Below are 17,815 nucleotides of genomic sequence, written 5' to 3' on the forward strand. Positions count from 1 at the left end.
ACATTCTCCCCATGTCTGCATGAGTTTCTTCCGGGTGCTCTGGTTTCCTCCCACAATCCAAAGATGTGCAGGTTAGGTGAAAAGCCAGACTAAAAATTGCCGATCATGTTCAGAGATATGTAGGTTAGGTGTATTAATCAGGGGTAAATATAGGATAATAGAGTAGGAGAATGGGTCTTGGGGTGGGTTACTCTTTGGGGGGTTGGTCTGCACCTGTTGGGCCAAAGAGCCTGTTTCCACACTGTTGGGATTCTATTCTGTTCTTGTACATCCAATGCACCTGTTTAACTTAAAGTAGGTGAACAACTATTCGCGAGTTAATTTCTCAGACCAGTGCTCTGACTAATCAGAATCAGCCTGCTTGGTTTAAAAAAGCCTGACTGTTAACTGTCACTCACATTCTCCACGGCAATGCCTCGACCAATCAGAGCACATTTGAAAGCCAATCAAAATTCTCTCTCTCTTTTCCTTTTGGGATATTTTTCAAGAATAAAAATTCAATGAGTGCAAGAAGAAAAGCTTCAACACAACATATTTAAAAATTAATATTTAGATTCTGGATTTAGGTAAGGCTGCCTTTGATAGAATGGGATAGAAACTTGCCATTGTAAACTAGACAAATGCATTAATAAGTAAAACAACAGGAGATCAGTGACAGGTGTTCAAAATTGGAATATGATACAAAGACTGTTTAAACACCCGAAGGGCCAAGAGTACAATTTGCCAAAAGTCATGGACAATTTAAAAAGGCAAAAGGCATGCAAAAATATGCAGATCTTGACAGATATACAAAGATTGCAAAAGGTGACAAAGTAGATACAAAAAGGGTAAAGAAATTGAAAATGATGTGAAGATCAACATAAAATCAACATTAATTATAGAAGTAGCATGGGACACTTGAAGTCTGATAACAGTAATGCAGTCAGTGGTGAGAAGGACTTCTGAATAATTAATTGCTTTCTGGCAGTATAGACATTAGAAGAAGATACCAGCATGTCAGGCAGCCAAAAGAAACAACAATGAATTAGGGACAAGGAATTGACAAAATTAATATAAGCGAGATCATGTTTGTGAGGAAATAATGGCATTAACAGAAAAAAAAATAGCCAGGACTGGATGGCTTTCATCTTAGGATGAGGACTTTGACAAATTGTAATTTATGACAACCACAAAGTTTTCATGATCAAAAGACTGAAAAGTAATCTGCGAAGAAATGTAAGGAAGAAATTAGGAAATTTTTGATCATTGCTTCAATACATGCCAGGAAGTTCTTAGTTACTCTAGAAACTAAGAATAACTAGGGGATTCCTATCATTTATTTAGATTTTTGGAAGGTATTGGATAAATTCAGTCAAGAAAAAGTTGAAGCTCCTATAATTGAAGACAAATTATTGACCTGGTCAGGAAATTGGATGACCTGCAGGATGCAGAATATTGGGATGAGGCTAAAAAGACAAGATGTGACTAATGATGTCTCACAAAGTTAAAAATCACACAACACCAGGTCATAGTCCAACAGGTTTAATTGGAAGCACTAGCTTCCAGAGCGCCGCTCCTTTATCAGGTGGTTAAACCTTTTGGACTATGACCTGGTGTTGTGTGATTTTTGACTTTTGTACACCCCAGTCCAACACCGGCACCTCCAAATAATGTCCCACAAAGTATTGAGTCCACACCTATACCTATTATTGCTAGCAACTAAGATGGCAAGAATGCCAGAGATTCAAATTTGCCAATGACCCAAAAGATGGACAGTATTATAAGCAGTTTACATACAAGTGTAAAGATTCCAGAAGTATTGATAATTTTAGATAAAAGGAAATAAATGGCAAATGCACTGCAATTGTTACAGAGCATGGGTTGACCCCCCTCTTGTTTCCGTTTAACTTCTAGTGGGTTAAATAAAATAAATCCCTGACACTCACTTTAAAATCAACAAGTAACAATTTATCCAAACTCCAACAGTGAACAAATTAACTAAACTATTAACAAGCCAAATATATTTCTTCTAACTCCTAACTATTTTCAAATAAAACAAGATTCTGTTGTTGTGGTTCTGTTCGTCGAGCTGGGAATTTGTGTTGCAGACGTTTTGTCCCCTGTCTAGGTGACATCCTCAGTGCTTGGGAGTCTCCTGTGAAGCGCTTCTGTGATCTTTCCTCCGCCATTTGTAGTGGTTTAAATCAGCGGCAGATTCAAACCACTACAAATGGCTAAGGAAAGATCACAGAAGCGCTTCACAGGACGCTCCCAAGCACTGAGGATGTCACCTAGACGGGACAAAACGTCTGCAACACAAATTCCCAGCTTGACGAACAGAGCCACAACAACGAGCACCCGAGCTACAAATCTTCTCACAAACTTTGAAAACAAGATTCAATTCCAACACAAAGTCCACTCATCTAAACAAAATAGAATTTGGTCTCTTGAAGTTGTGACCTGGTTACTTGTTTTCTGGTATGTTCTGTGCATCCTCCCGTTGATTCTTCTGTCATGAACATCATTTCCTCTGATTCTTCGTCATTGGTACAGTTATTATTTAGATGGTGCTTTCTCTAATACACAGATGACAGTGAGAGGCAGTGATTCTCTCGAGAGCTGAGGGTTGTTACCTCTGGCGGATGACAGTTAACTCTGGGATCTTTGCCCTCTTTTTCACTCTTGATGACATATCAATATTTCCCACAATAGGATTGGTCTTGTTTTGTCAAAACTATCAGATTTAAATTTAATGTTTTTTGGTCTCTAAGTACCTGGTTCAAATTGATCGGAAAAATTCAAAACCTTGTTGTCTTGGTAAAAACCACTGTGGCCTGCTAAATGTACAGGGAGAAAGTGAGAACTGCAGATGCTGGAGAGTCAGAGTTGAAAAGTGTGGCTCTGGAAAAGCACAGTAGGTCAAGCAGCGTTCAAGGAGCATGAGAGTCAACGTTTCAGGCATAAGCCCTTCTTCAGGAGTGTCAAGGGGTAGGGGGCTGAGAGATAAATGGGGGGTAGGTAGAGGTGGAGTTGGAGGGACCGTAGCATGGAAGTTGATAGGTGGATGCGGGGGGGGGGGTGTAATAGTGATAGGTTGGTGGGGTGGGTAGAGCGAATGGGTGGGAAGGACGATGGATAGGTAGGACAGGTCAAAAGGGCGGTGCTGAGTTAGACAATTGGATCTGGGATGAGGTGGGGAGGGAAGATTTGGAAACTGGTCAAGGTCATGTTGATGCCGTGTGGCTGGAGAGTCTAAGGTGGAAGATGAGGTGTTCTTTCTCCAGTTGTTGAGTGGCTTTGATTTGGCAGTGGAGGAGGCCGAGAACTTGCATGTCCTTGGTGGAGTGGGAGGGGGAGTTGAAGTGGTCAGCGACGGCATGGTGGGAATGTTTGGTGCATGTGTCTTAGAGATGTTTCCTGATATGTTCTGCGAGTCGGGGGTCCTCTCTGCCCGATGTAGAGACCATATCAAGAGCCACAGACATAGTAGATGAGGTGGGTGGAAGTGCAGGAAAATCACTGCTGGATGTGAAAAGATCCTATGGGGCCTTGGATGGAGGTGAGGGGGGGAGGTGTGAGTGTAAGTTTTACATCTCTTGCAGTCGCAACGGAAGGTTCCGGATGTGGCGGGTGGGTTGGCAAGGGGTATGGACCTAACACAGAGGGAATAGTTTCTGCAGAAAGCAGATAGAGGTGTAGAGGTGGGGTCTGATTGTAGGTGGCGGAAATGGAGGAGGATGATGCACTATATTCAGAGATTAGTGGGGTGGAATGTGAGAACCAGAGTGTTCTATCCTTGTTGTGTTCAGAGGAATGGGGTTCGAGGGCAGAGGTGTGGGAAGTGGACGAGATGCGCTGAGGGTGTGGTTGATCATGTGGGAGGGGAAATTGCAGTCCTTGAAATAGGAGGCCATGAATGTAGGTTTGCTTGCTGAGCTGGAAGGTTCATTTTCAGACGTTTCGTTACCATATTAGTGACATCTTCAGTGAGCCTCTGGACTCATAGCCCATGGCTGTCCCTCTGGTCTGATTGAAGTGGCAGGATTCAAAGGAGAAGTCGTTGAGGTTGGGGACCAATTTTGCAGTCTAAAATGTGTGTCAGTGGAAGGAGACTGGTTGGATCAGCAGAAGAGGAAGGAGTGGAGGGCTTGGATGCCTTTGCCATGCTAATATGCAGCCTTTCAATACAAATGTTTCAGTTTGGGCTCTCTGTACTGGCAAACTCTAGGCACCGAAAAAGAAAACTCTTTTTAAAAGGGACCACTCAATGCTTTTCCCATTTTACAATCACTAAATTCTAACTTCCTATCTCCCAATATACAATTACTGTATCCAACTTCACAACACAATGTAGGCAAATGTAGTCATTCACTTTGGAACTTAGCGAATTTTGAGAAGATTTGGAACTGAAAAGGATACATTGGAATATTTAGAAAATATCCTAATGTTTAAAAATAGTGCAAAACAAAAGAGTCTTTAAGGTGCAGATACACAGATGTCATGAAAAAGACTAACAGAATGTTGGCCTTTGTATCGAGAAGAATAAAGGTTAGTCGATGATGCCATGCTTCATCTATACAAAACCTATTTAGACCACAGCAGGACAAATGTGAATAGTTCTGTGTGTTACACCTTGGATAGAGTGAATTACAAATTTGCAGAATGCCTCCAAGGTAGAACTGCAAGGAGAGATGCCACACATTAGTTCGAAATGATTTGATTGAAGTTATCAGGATAATTAGAGGAACAGAGGATTGATTAGCAGAAATAATTTCTGACAGTTAAGTCGATGACCAGCGGCGTTAGCGAAATGTTTTCAGTCAGGCATTTCAGGAGTGCACTTCTTCACAAAAGGAGTTGAGAAAGTTAGGAATTATCTTGCATAAACAGCAATTAATGGGCTTTTCGTTCATTTTAATGATGTACTTGGCTGTTTTTTGTTAACAAAAGGCATTGAATGATATGAGACATTGCATCCTCCATTTCACATTAGCTTGTACACTTGAACCTTATTGCTGTTTAATCATATCTTCAGCATTGACAGGTCATAGTCATGCAGCACAGACCCATCGAGTCTGCACTCTCAAAAAAACCAATAAAGGTGCATTAATTCCAATTTTCCTGCACTTAGAGTCACAGATCTGAACAGCATGGATACAGACTCTAGGGTCCAATTCGTCCATGCTGACCAGATATTTTAAACTGATCTAGTCCCATTTGCCAGCATGTGGCCCATATCCATCCATATTCTTCCTATTTATGTACCCAACCAGATGCTCCTAAATGTTGTAATTGCCTCCACCGCTTCCTCTGGCAGCTCATTCCATACACACACCACTCTTTGCATGAAAAGGTTGCCCCTCAGGTCCCTTTTTAAATCCTTCCCCTCTCACCTTAAACCCATGTGCTCTAGTTTTGGACTCCCCCACCCAGGAAAAGGACCTTGGCTATTCATCGTATCCATGCCTCATGATTTTACAGCCCTCTAAGGTCATCCCTCCACCTCTGACACTCCAGGGAAAAAACACCCAACCTATTCAGCCTCCCAATAGTCCAAACCCAACAACATCCTTAAAAATCTTTTTCTGCACCCTTTCAAGTTTAACAACAACTTTGCCAAAACAGGGTTACCAAAATTGCACACAGTATTTCAAAAGTGGCCTCACCAATGTCCTGTACAGCTGGAACATGACATCCCAACTCCTTAATTCACAGACCAATGAAAGCAAGTGTGCTAAATACTACCTTTACCACCCAATCTACTTGAGACTCCACTTTCAAGGAGCTATGCACCTGCACTCCAAAGTCTCTTTATTCGGCAACACTCCCCAGGGCCCTACCATTAACTGTATAAGTTCTGCCCTGATTTGCCTTACCAGAATGCAACACCTTTATATAGATTAAACTCTATTTGCCAATGCTCAGCCCACTGGCCCATCTGATCAAGGTCCTGTTGTACTCAGATACTTTTCTTCACTGTCCACTTGGCTATTCACTGTCCACCAGTTCTGGTATCATCTGCAAAATTACTAACGATACTTCCTGTATTTGCATCCAAATTATTTCTAGAAATGACAAAAAAAAAGTGAACCCAGCAGCAATCCTTGTGGTATACTGCTGGTTACGGGCCTCCAGTCTGAAAAACAACCCTCTACCACCACCCTCTGTCTCCTACCTTCAGGCAAATTTTGTATCCAGTTGGCTAGCTCCCCTGAATTGCATATGATCTAATATTGTTGACCAGTCTACAATGCCAGATCTTGTCAAACATCTTGCTGAAGTCCATATAGACAATGTTTACCGCTCTGCCTTCATCAGTCCTCTTTATCACCTCTTCAACAAACTCAAATTAGTGTGACTTGATTTCCCATGCACAAAGCCATGTTGACGGTTCCAAATCAGTCATTGCCTTTCCAAATGCATGTATATCCTGTCCATCAGAATCCTCTCCAAGAATTTACCTACCACTCATTGTCAGGCTCACCAATTTAGTTACCTGGCTTTTCCTTATCACCTTCCTGAAATAATTGCACCATATTAGCCACTCTGCAGTCTTCTGGCACTTCACCCATGGCTGTCAATGATTTCAATAGCTAGGTAAGTGACCCAGCAATCTCTCTTCTCTAGCCTTTCACAAAGTTTTGAGATACGTCTGATTGTATGCCAGGCATTTATCTATCTTTTTATGCATTTTAAGACATCAGGTATCATCTCTTATGGAATATGGATACTTTTCAAGAAATCACTATTTTCCCAAGCTCCCTAGCTTCTATTCCTTCTCCACAATAAATACTGATGTGAAATAATAGTTTAGTATCTCACCCATCTCCTGTAGTTCTGCACATAAACAGTCTTGTTGATCTTTAAGGGGCCTTATTCTCTCCATAGTTAGTGTATGTGGGTATTCCCTATCGAATAGGTCTATCGTTTTGGAAACTTTTAAGGGGTTAGCTTCTGGAGAGTATGACAGCAGCAGTCAGGCCTATGGCACAACAACTGGCACCGCAATATAGCAGAGACAGGCAAAGTCCAAGCGAGAAATAGTGGAAGGAGACTCAGATGGGTTAGGGACACCGATGGGTGGTGTTTAAGATTCCAGGATGGTGTGTTTCCTCCCTGGTGCCAGCATCGAGGATGTGTCTGAGCGGTTGCATGAAATGCGTAAGGGGGAGGGTAAGCAGATAGAGATTATTGTACACATTGGTACCAACAACATATGTAGACAGAGGGATGAGATCCTGCAGAGCGAGTACAAGGAGTTAGGAAAGATGCTCAAAAGCATATCCGAGAGTAGTTACCTCTGGGTTCCTAGTGCTGCCTGGGAGGGTTTAAGCTAGAGTGGCAGGGGCTGGGAACCAGAGCAACAAGTGGAGAGATTGAGGGGAATGTAGATTTTAGGACCAGTAAGTCAGAAAAGGAAACACAGGCAGAGACAGGTACATAAACACAATGGTACTAATGGGCTGAAGTAAGTTTATTTCAACACAATGAATATTATAGGTAAGGCAGATGAGCTTAGAGCCTGAATCAGTTCATGGGGACTATGATGTTGTAGCCATCACAGAGACTTTGTTGAGATAGAGAAAGGCTGCTCACCTTTTCAGAGTTTTGTTTTTGACAAGTTAGAAAGGAAAGTAAAAGAAGTGGAGGAGTTGCATTGCTAATCAGTGAGAATGTCACATCTGCACTCAGAGAGGACATACTGGAGGGCTCATCCACTGAGGCAATATGGGTAAAGCTCAAAAATAAGATGGGTGCCATCATTCTGATAGGATTATACATAGGCCCCTCTCAACAGCCACTGAAACATTGAGGAACAAATATGTAGGCAGATTATGGAAAGATGCAATAATCAACAGGATTGTCGTATTAGGGAAACTTTTTAACTTCCCCAGTATTGACTCCCTTAGAGCAAGAGGCTTAGATGGGACAGGACTTGTTAAGTCCATTCAAGAGGGTTTCTTGAAGCAGAATGTACAGAGGAACATCGATTATCCGGCATTCGATTATTTGAATTTCGGATTATCCAGCAAGATCACAAGATCCCGATGCTCTGCTAAACTGTGTTTTCTGGCATTAGATTATCTGACAAAATACTTCCTGTTGTTCGGGTAATCGAGGTTCCGCTGTAGATAGTCCAACTACAGGAGGGGGCCATATCAGACCTTATATTGGCTAAGGAGGTTGGCCAGGTGACTGACCTTTCAGTGGGAGAGCATTTTGAAAACAGTGATCACAACTCCTTAAGTTTTAAGGTAGCTATGAATAAGGATCAGTCAGGACCTGGTAGGAAAGTACTAAACTGGGAGGGAAAATTTACCAGTATTAGGCAGAAGCTAGGGAATCTTAATCAGGAGGAGCTGTTATTGGGCAAGTCCACGTCTGACATGTGGGAACTGTTTAAACACCTACTGATCAGAGTTCAGGACTGGCATGTTCCAGGATAAGGATGACAAGGTAACGGACCCTTGGATAATGAGGGAGGTTGTGAGTTTAGTCAAAAGGAAAAAAAAGCAGCCTATGTAAGGTTTAGGATACTAAACTAGGAATATAAACTGGAATTATGTGAGCAAGAAGGAGCCATGAAATGACCTTGGCAAGTAGGGTTAAAACAAATGAGTAAAAATGAGAACTGTAGGTGCTGAAGATGAGAATCAAGATTGTGGTGCTGGAAAAGCACCGCATATCAGGCAGCATCTGAGGAGAATCCCAAGGCATTCTACAGATACATTAAAAACAAGAGGATATCTTGGGAGAAAGTAGGACCACTCAAAGATATAGGAGGCAGCTTGTGCTTGGAAGCAGAGGTTGTGGGTGAGATCCTAATGAGTACTTTGCATTGGTATTCACCCACAAGAAGGATATAGAGGATAGTGTGATTTGTGTGGAGCATGCTAACATGCTAAGAGCATTTTGAGGTCAAGAAAGAAGTGGTGTTGGGTCTCTTGAAGATCATTAAAGATGGATAAGTCCACAGGGTTCGATCATATCTACCCCAGGTTTTCAGAGAGGCAAGAGTAACATTGGTAGGGTCTTGACCAAGATCTTTGTATCCTCGCCAGCCATTTGAGAGGTCTCGGAGGAATGGCGAGTAGCTAATGTTGTTCCTTTGTCCAGGAAGTGAAATAGGGATAAGCTAGGAAATTGTAGACCAGTGAAACTCATTAGAGGTTGGGAAGTTATTGGAGAGAATTCTTAGGATATGATTAACGCACATTTGGAAAAGCGTGGCCTAATTAGGGACAGTCAGCATGGCTTTGTGGGAGCCAGGTCATGCCTTACTAACTTAATTGAATTTTGAGGTGACGACTAAGGTAATTGATGAAGGTAGAACAGTGGATGTCATTGACATTGATTTTAGTATGGCTTTTGACAAGATTCTTCATGTTAGGCTCGTTTAGAAGATTAAGATGGATGGGATTCATAGTGACCTGGCCACTTGGATGCAGAATTGGTATGCCCATTGAAGACAGAGAGTAGTGGAGGAAGAGTATTTTGCTGGCTGGAGGCCAGTGACTAGCAGGGATCTGTTCTGGGGCCTCTGCTATTTGCGATATATATATAAATTACTTGGATGAAGATGTAGATGTGTGGGTTAGTAAGTTTGCAGGTGATACAAAGATTGGTGAAGTTGTGGATAGTGTAGAAGGTTGTCAAAGAATATAGTGGGATGTAGATCAGTTGTAAATATAGGTGGAGTTTAATCCGAATAAGTGAGACTGGTTGCACTTTGGGAGATCAAGTGTCAAAGATAAGCATACACATGGCAGGAACAAAAACAGAAAAATTTCAGCAGGCCAGGTAGCTTCTATGGAGAAAAATCAGAGTTAACATTTCGGGTCAAGTGACCCTTCCTCAGACTGATGCTAGCTAGAAAAATGTTAAAGCATCATATAACACCAGGGTATAATCCAACAGGTTTACTCGGAAGTACAAGCTTTTGGAGCAGTGCTCCTTCGTCAGCTAGAAACCTGACAAAGGAACAGCTCTCCGAAAGCTTGTTCTTCCAAATAAACCTGTTGGACTATACTTTGGTGTTGTATGATTTTTAAATATTGTCCACTCCAATCCAACACCGACTCCACTATGTCATAGAAAAATGTTTGTTTATATGCAGATTTAGCATGGGGTGAGGAGTAGGGATTGAGCCCACAAAGAGAGAAGAACAGTTAAACAAAGGAGTGGATAATGATCTGGCTAGGAGGGTGAATAGCAATCAATGTTCGTGGCTAACAATGGGTTGTGTGTAATAGCAGACTCTGTGGCAACAAGGCCTGGTGCGCAGCAGTAGGGGAGGGAAAGAGGACAAAAGAGAAATTGCCTCAACCCCTAAAGTTGAGGAACTGTATGTTGAGTCCAGAAGGCTGCAGGGTCCCCAAGCAGAATACAAGGTGCCATTCTTCCAGCTTGTGCTGAGCTTCATTGGAGCACGACAGCAAGCCCGAGACATAGATATTGCCTGGGAACAGGGTAGGGTGTTGAAGTGACAGGCAGCTCTAAGTTCAGAGTCTTTTTTTGCAGACAGAACATAAGTGTTCCATGATGAAAATAATAAATGCTGGAGATCACAGCGGTCAGGCAGCATCCATGGAGAGACAGCAAACTAAAGCTTTGAGTTTTGATGACTTCATCAGAGCTAAGTGAAGTGCGAAGGGGGCAACATTTATGCTTCAGTTGAGGGGAGGGGAGTAAGTGGGGGAGGGGAGTTAGTGGGAGGTGGGGGAGATGGTATGGCACTGGTGCTTTGTAGAGAAAAAATGTTGATAGTCCAGATTAAGTGATCGGAATATGAGAATGGCAAAACAATGATGTAGACAAAAGTGAGGATTGCAGATGCTGGAGATCAGAACCAAGATCCGAGTAGTGCTGGAAAAGCACAGCCGGTCAGGCAGCATCTGAGAAGCAGGAAAATTGACATTTCGTGCAAAAGCCCTTCATCAGGAATGAGGCAGGGAGCCTCCAGGATTGAGAAATAAATGAGAAGGGGTGGGGCTGGGGAGAAGGCAGCTAGGAATACAATAGGTGGATTGGGGGGGGGGAGATGAAGGTGATAGGTTGGAGACGAGGGTGGAGCGGATAGGTGGGAAGGGATGTTGACAGGTGGGACTATTCATGAGGATGGTACTGAGCTGGCAGGTTGGAACTGGGGTAAGGTGGAGGGAGGGGAAATGAGGAAACTGGTGAAGTACACATTGAGGCCCTGGGATTGAAGTGTTCCGAGGCAGAAGATGAGGTGTTCTTCCTCCAGGCATCGGGTGGTGAGGGAGCGGCGGTGGAGGAAGCCCAGGACCTGCATGTCTTCGGCAGAGTGGGAGGGGGAGTTGAAATGTTTGGCCACGGGGTGGTGGGGTTGATTGGTGCAGGAGACCCAGAGGTGTTCCCTAAAGCACTCAGCGAGAAGGCGTCCAGTCTCCTCCATGTAGAGGAGACTGCATCGGGAGCAACAGATACAATAAATGATATTGGTAGATGTGCAGGTGAAACTTTAATGGATGTGGAAGGCTCCTTTGGGGTCTTGAATGGAGGTGAGGGAGGAGGTGTGAGCACAGGTTTGCAATTCCTGCGCTGGCAGGGGAGGGTGGCAGGACAGGAGGGTGGGTTGGTGGGGGGCGTGGACCTGACCAGGTAGTCATGGAAGGAACGACCTTTGCGGAAAGTGGAAAGGGGTGAGGAGGGAAATATATCCGTGGTGGTGGGGTCTGTTTATAGGTGGCGGGAATGTCAGCGGATGATGGTGGGGTGAAAGGTGAAGACCGGGGGGGGTTCTGTCCTCGTTACGGTTGGAAGGGTAGGGTTCAAGGGTGGAGGTGCGGGACGAGGATGAGATGCGTTGGAGGGCATCTTCAACCACGTAGGTGCGAACATCACAGTCTTTAAAGAAGGAGGCCATTTGGTGTGTTCTGTGGTGGAACTGGTCCTGCTGGATATGGTGGAGGTGGAGGAATTGGGAAACAGGATAGCGTTTTTGCAGGAGGTAGGGTGGGAGGAGGTGTAATCCAGGTAGCTGTGGGAGTCTGTGGGTTTTTAAAAAAAATGTCACTGTTAAGTCGGTCATCATTAATGGAGGTGGAGAGGTCCAGGAAGGGGTGGGAGGTGTCAGAGATGGTCCAGGTGAATTAAAGGTCAGGATGGAATGTGTTGATGAACTACTCAACCTCCTCGTGGGAGCACGAGGTGGCGCTGATGCAGTCATCATGTAGCGGAGGAAGAGGTGAGGAGTGGTGCCGGTGTAACCACAGAAGATAAGACTGTTTTACGTAGCCAACAGATGCTGTATCTAACTGCCAGACCTAGAAGGGAAGATAGTTTCACTGGGGTTGGCATGGGGGGGATAGGTGAGAGGACATGGTGACAGAGAATGGAACAAAAACAACTAAAAGAAAGGGAAGAAATGGGAGAATGTAACAAGTAAGGAGAAAAGAAAGGGAAGAAATGGAAATTGGCTCACAATTTGAAAGGTGTTGAACTTTACATTAAGTCTAGACGGCTGTAAATTGCCGAATCTGATTGGGAGATGTTGTTCCAGTTTGCATTGTCATTCACTGGAACACTGCATGCTGAAGACAGACAAATGGGCATGTGAGAAGGACACTGTGTTGAAATGACAGCTGCTTAAAAGTCAGGGTGTGCACAGACTGGAGGTCACCCATCTCGTGCTGTAAGGCAGCAAGGTGGCTCAGTGGTTAGCACTGTAGCCTCACAGCGCCAGGGACCCGGGTTCGATTCTAGCCTCGGGCAACTGTCTATGTGGAGTTTGCACGTTCTCTCCGTGGGTTTCCACCGGGTGCTCTGGTTTCCTCCCACAGTCCAAAGATGTGCAGGTTAGGTGAATTGGCCATGCAAAGTTGCCCATAGTGTTCAGGGATGTGTTGGTTAGATGCATTAGTCAGGGGTAAATGTAGAGTAATGGGGCCGGGTTGGATATTCTTCCGAGAATCTGTTTCCACACTGTAAGGATTCTATAGATATGAGTTTGGTTTTATACCTTCTGCGGTTACATTGGAAGGTGCCATGGGGAGGCAGGATGGTGTTGGTGGTCATAGAATGGACTAGGCTGTGCCAGAGTTTTGGTGGTGACCATAACCATGGTTGACAGGGACTTATAACCCTTGCTTCCATCCTTGGCCCTTCCTATCATTCACAACGGCATGATCAGATCCCCTTTACCCTTACTTTTCAACCCACCAGCGTCCGCATTCAAAAGATCATTCTCCATCATTCCAGACAACTCCAGCAGAATGCTACTACCAAACACAAGCACATCTTCCCCTCACTCCCCAGTTTGCATTTCACAGGGATCGTTCCCTCCAGGAACTTACAGAAGATGTTTCCATTGGCAGAAGAGACAAGGACCTGAGGGCCCAGCCTTAGAATAAAAGGAAGATCTTTTCTGGAGATAAGGAGAAACTTCTTTAGCTAGAGAGTGATGAATCTATGGAATTCATTGCCATAGAAGGCTGTGGAGGCCAGGTCATCGAGTGTATTTAAAAGAGAGATAGATAAGTTCTTGATTGTCAAGGGAATCAGAAGTCATGGGGAGAAAGCAGGAAAATGTGGTTAAAAAATAACCTATCAGCCATGATGGAATAGCAGAGTAGGCTCAATAGACTGAATGGCCTAATTTCTACACATATGTCTTATGGCCTTAACACCTCTGTTCTTTGTTGTGGTTCAGTTCGCCGAGTTGGGAGTTTTTGTTGCAAACGTTTCGTTCCCTTTCTAGGTGACATCCTCAGTGCTTGGGAGCCTCCTGTGAAGCGCTTCTGTCATGTTTCCTTCGGCATTTATAGTGACTTGTCTCTGCTGCTTCCGGTTGTCAGTTGCTGTCCGCTGCAGTGGACGGTATATTGGGTCCAGGTCGATGTGTTTGTTGATAGAATCAGTGGATGAGTGCCATGCCTCTAGGAATTCATTGACTGTTCTCTGTTTGGCTTGCGCTATAATAGTAGTGTTGTCCCAGTCGAATTCATGTTGTTTGTCATCTGTGTGTGTGGCTACTAAGGATAGCTGGTCATGTCATTTCGTGGCTAGTTGGTGTTCGTGGATGCGGGTTGTTAGCTGTCTAAGACAGGAAATCTGTCTCCGGCTTGCTGCACTGCTCCAGTGAAGCTCAGCACAAGCCGGAAGAACAGTACCTCATTTCCTGCTTGGAGACCCTCAGCCCTCAGGACTCAATATTGAATTCAACAACTTTAGGGCTTGAGCTTTCCAATGTCCGTACCCCAACCACCACACACCAGGCCTCATTATCTGTTATGAACCAGACCAGACCCTCCCTAAAATATTTTAAGAAGGTAGCCTAGACCCTAACTTTTCAGATTTTAAAGGCGTATGTAAAGTGTCCATTCCAAATGCAAGAGACTCGTCAAACTACCCAGCGTTAAGAAAAAAAAAATTAACACTACGGTCAAAAGACAACCAAAGAAAGAGAAATTTAGAATAATTTAACTCTTGGAAACTTAACAGAATGATAGACACATTAACTATTCCAATATAGTAACATCCCATAAACACATTCTTTGCAAAACAGGAAGGAAAATTCACGTACAGATTCTCACATGCAGTTTTCCAATCCAGAAGGGAGAAACATCAAGAGAAAATTCAGAGTGAGTAGCAGCCAGGAAACCTTCATTTAAGCTACTAACTAGGAGACCCCAATAGCTTCTGATGCTACTGGGAAAAAAAAACAAAATCCAGTAATCTGGATCTGAGAAAGCTGACCAGACCCATTCAGGATGTTAAGCAAAACCTAAGGCCTCCAAATCTGTAAACTCCACCCTCCCCTAGACTGCTTAGCACCTCTGTATTACAATCACTCTTCACAAAAAGCCAGGACAAAATAACCTTTAAGTCACATCACAGTCTGCTATTACATGTAACCCATTGTTTGTCACTAACCGTCCCCATTATTAATTATTCACCTTCCCAGCCAGATCGTTATCCATTCCTTTGTCTGTCTGTCTGTCTCTCTCTCTCTCTCTCTCTCTCTCTCTCTGGTCTCTATCCCCACTTATCATTTGTTCCTTACCCATTCCCATCACCCTATCTTCTACATTTACTCTGACATTTTCCTCATTACCATCAGTTCTGAGGAAGCATCACTTAAAATGAAATGTTAACTGATTTCTCGCCACAGACGCACCCTGATCTGCTGAGCTTTTCCAGCAATTTCTGTTTGTGTTTCTGTATTGCTGAAGTGCAGAAAGATGGCCAGAGTTCAGTGACATATTGTAAAACTAGAAAATGCTGAAATCCTCTGAAGAATGCAGTATCTTTTGAATGAGAAATAAAATTCAAATGTCAGGTTGATTAGAACTCATGAAAAGTCATTGCCCTAAAACATTTATTGTTTTAGTCTTCAAACATGCTGATGACCCAGCATTTTTATTGTAGATTTGATTAGATTACCTACAGTGTAGAACCAGGCCCTTCAGCCCAACAAGTCCACACCGACTCTCTGGAGAGCAACCCACCCAGACCCATTCCCTTCTGGCTGATGCACCTAACACTACAGACAATTTAGCGTGGCCAATTCACCTAACCTGCACATTTTTGGACTGTGGGAGGAAACCCACGCAGACACGGGAAGAACGTGCAAATTCAACACAGACAGTTGCCCGAGGCGGGAATTGAAGCCGGGTCCCGGGTGCTGTGAGGCAGCAGTGCTAACCACTGAGCCACCCCATCTGAAGTACTTTGCTTTTGTTCTAATGATACTTGTGTGAGTTAGTGTTTGATTACTGGAACTAATAAATTTTTAAACAAACTAATTCTGCCACAGTCCTGAATATACTTCCTTCAGCCTCACTTCTTAAAAATAATTTTTTTTCATTCATGAGATAGGATTCTCTTTAAGGCCAACAGTTATTGCCCATTTCTGGCTGTGCTTGAGAAGATTGTGATAGTACACAATGAATTGCTACATTCTGTGTGGCAAGAGAAAGTCCAAACATCCAAATCAGAGACACCTAGCAGGTGTTCCAATGTGCCCCCACCACCATTGTCCTTCCAAGTAGGATTTGGAAATTTTGTTTAAGAATTCTTAGACAATTGTTGTAGTTTATCTTGTAGATGATGCAGTCTGCAGCCATGTCTGTAGTGAAAGGAATGAATGATGGTGGTGGTTAATCAGATGCCACTCAAGCAAATTGTTTTATGCTAGATTGTTGAAAAAGCTCTACACATTGTTGGAGTTTCACCCATTTAGGGATATGTAAGCTGTCAATGTCTAGAATATTCAATAAGATAATGGCTGATTTGTTTGTGGTCTTAACTCCACTCTCGTTTCCTTCCTACTTGACCCCCCAAAAAGGTTTCCTTGTCAATCTAACTGAATTAGCCTTGAATATATTCAGTGATCTGTGAACACCATTCTCCAGGGTAGTGAATTCCAAAGATTAATGACTCTCTGAAAGAAAAACATTAACTGTGTTAAATGTTGAGGGCCTTATTTTGAAATTGGCCATTTTCACAATATACCCTTTCCATATTATCCTTGGAATGAATTGGTATTTGTGATGGTTATTCAGTGTCTTATTGGCATGCAAACATGTTGTTTTTGTGCTGCAGGAACCAGGATTTCTCACTGCATTTGAATATAGCGAGAAGAGAAAAACAGTGTTTCACATCACCACTGGCAGCCAAGAATTAGAGTGAGAACATTACTGATCTATGGAAATGTTAATTGCTGCTAAAGGGATTCTCAGCAGAAAAAAATAATACAAAAAATCAAACAAGCTTTGGTACATTTAATATATAGAATGTTTTTACTTAAATATTGATATTTATGGCAAACTATAAATTCAGGTATTGAATTAAAATGAATGATATCTTAAGGCCAACATTACTTGCCTATTTCTGGCTGTTATTGAGAAGATTGAGAGGTGGTCATTGCAGGTGCATCTGAATTAATTTTGTGATATGGATGCATTCTATAGTTATGCAAGGACCTTTGTCCATCTAACTTAATTAGCCTTGGACAACAGTGTGACTCAGTGGCTAGCACAGCGTCTTCATAGCACCCATGGACCCAGATTCAATTCTATCTTTGGTAGAATGTCTGTGTGGAGTTTGCACATTCTCCCCCTTTCTGCATGGGTTTCCTCCTACATGTGTGGGTTCGGTGAATTAGTAATGCTAAATTATCTGTAGAGTCGAAGGATTTGTAGGCTAGGTGGATTAGCCATGGTAAATGCAGAGCTACAGGGATAGGTTAGGGGTTGGTCTGGGTGGGATGCTTTTTGGAGGAGCAGTGTGGAGTTGATGAGCTGAATGGCTGTTTCCACACTGTAGGAATTTTATGATCTGTTCCATTTACTGCAGGATAAATATTTTATCTACTGCATGACCTCTCTTTCTCATTTACTTCAGAAATTGTATTGTATTTATTGTCGAAACAACCTGTATTCCACTCATTACAGGAATTCTCATAAAATCGTAGAAGTTTACATCACAGAAATAGGCCCCTTGGCCCATGCCGCCCAAATCTCTTGTGTTTGTAGCAGAAAGGAAAATACTGTGAATGGTGCAAAGATGAAAGAAAAACAGAAAATTCTGAAAATATTCAGAGGGTCAAGCATCCTCTGTGGAGAGTTAAACAGTTAATGGATCACAGACCAGAAATGTTAACTTTGTCTCTTTCCACAGATGCTATCAAATCTGCAGAGTATTTCTGGTATTTTCTGTTTTTATTTACAGCAGGAACACTTTTTAATTAATGTAGGAGCTATCTCCATCTGTTAGTTTTGTAAAAACTCTCTTTTCAGGTAGCTGTGTAAACAATTTGCTCTGTCATGCAGCACAGAAATAAACTCTTCGGTCCCACTTGTCTATGCTG

The 17,815-nt window shown here is 43.0% G+C and overlaps 1 protein-coding gene across 1 annotated transcript in view; it reads left to right on the forward strand.

The window, feature by feature from the left end:
* The window catches only part of dmc1 (DNA meiotic recombinase 1), a 182,927-nt gene that overhangs the window by 24,882 nt on the left and 140,230 nt on the right, over window positions 1–17,815 (forward strand). Inside the window, exon 5 of the mRNA XM_060849605.1 lies at window positions 16,549–16,631. Within this exon, the coding sequence (XP_060705588.1) occupies window positions 16,549–16,631 (83 nt within the window). The remainder of the gene's footprint in view (window positions 1–16,548; window positions 16,632–17,815) is intronic.

Source organism: Hemiscyllium ocellatum, chromosome 33 (assembly GCF_020745735.1).
Source record: "Hemiscyllium ocellatum isolate sHemOce1 chromosome 33, sHemOce1.pat.X.cur, whole genome shotgun sequence".
Classification (NCBI taxonomy): domain Eukaryota; kingdom Metazoa; phylum Chordata; class Chondrichthyes; order Orectolobiformes; family Hemiscylliidae; genus Hemiscyllium; species Hemiscyllium ocellatum.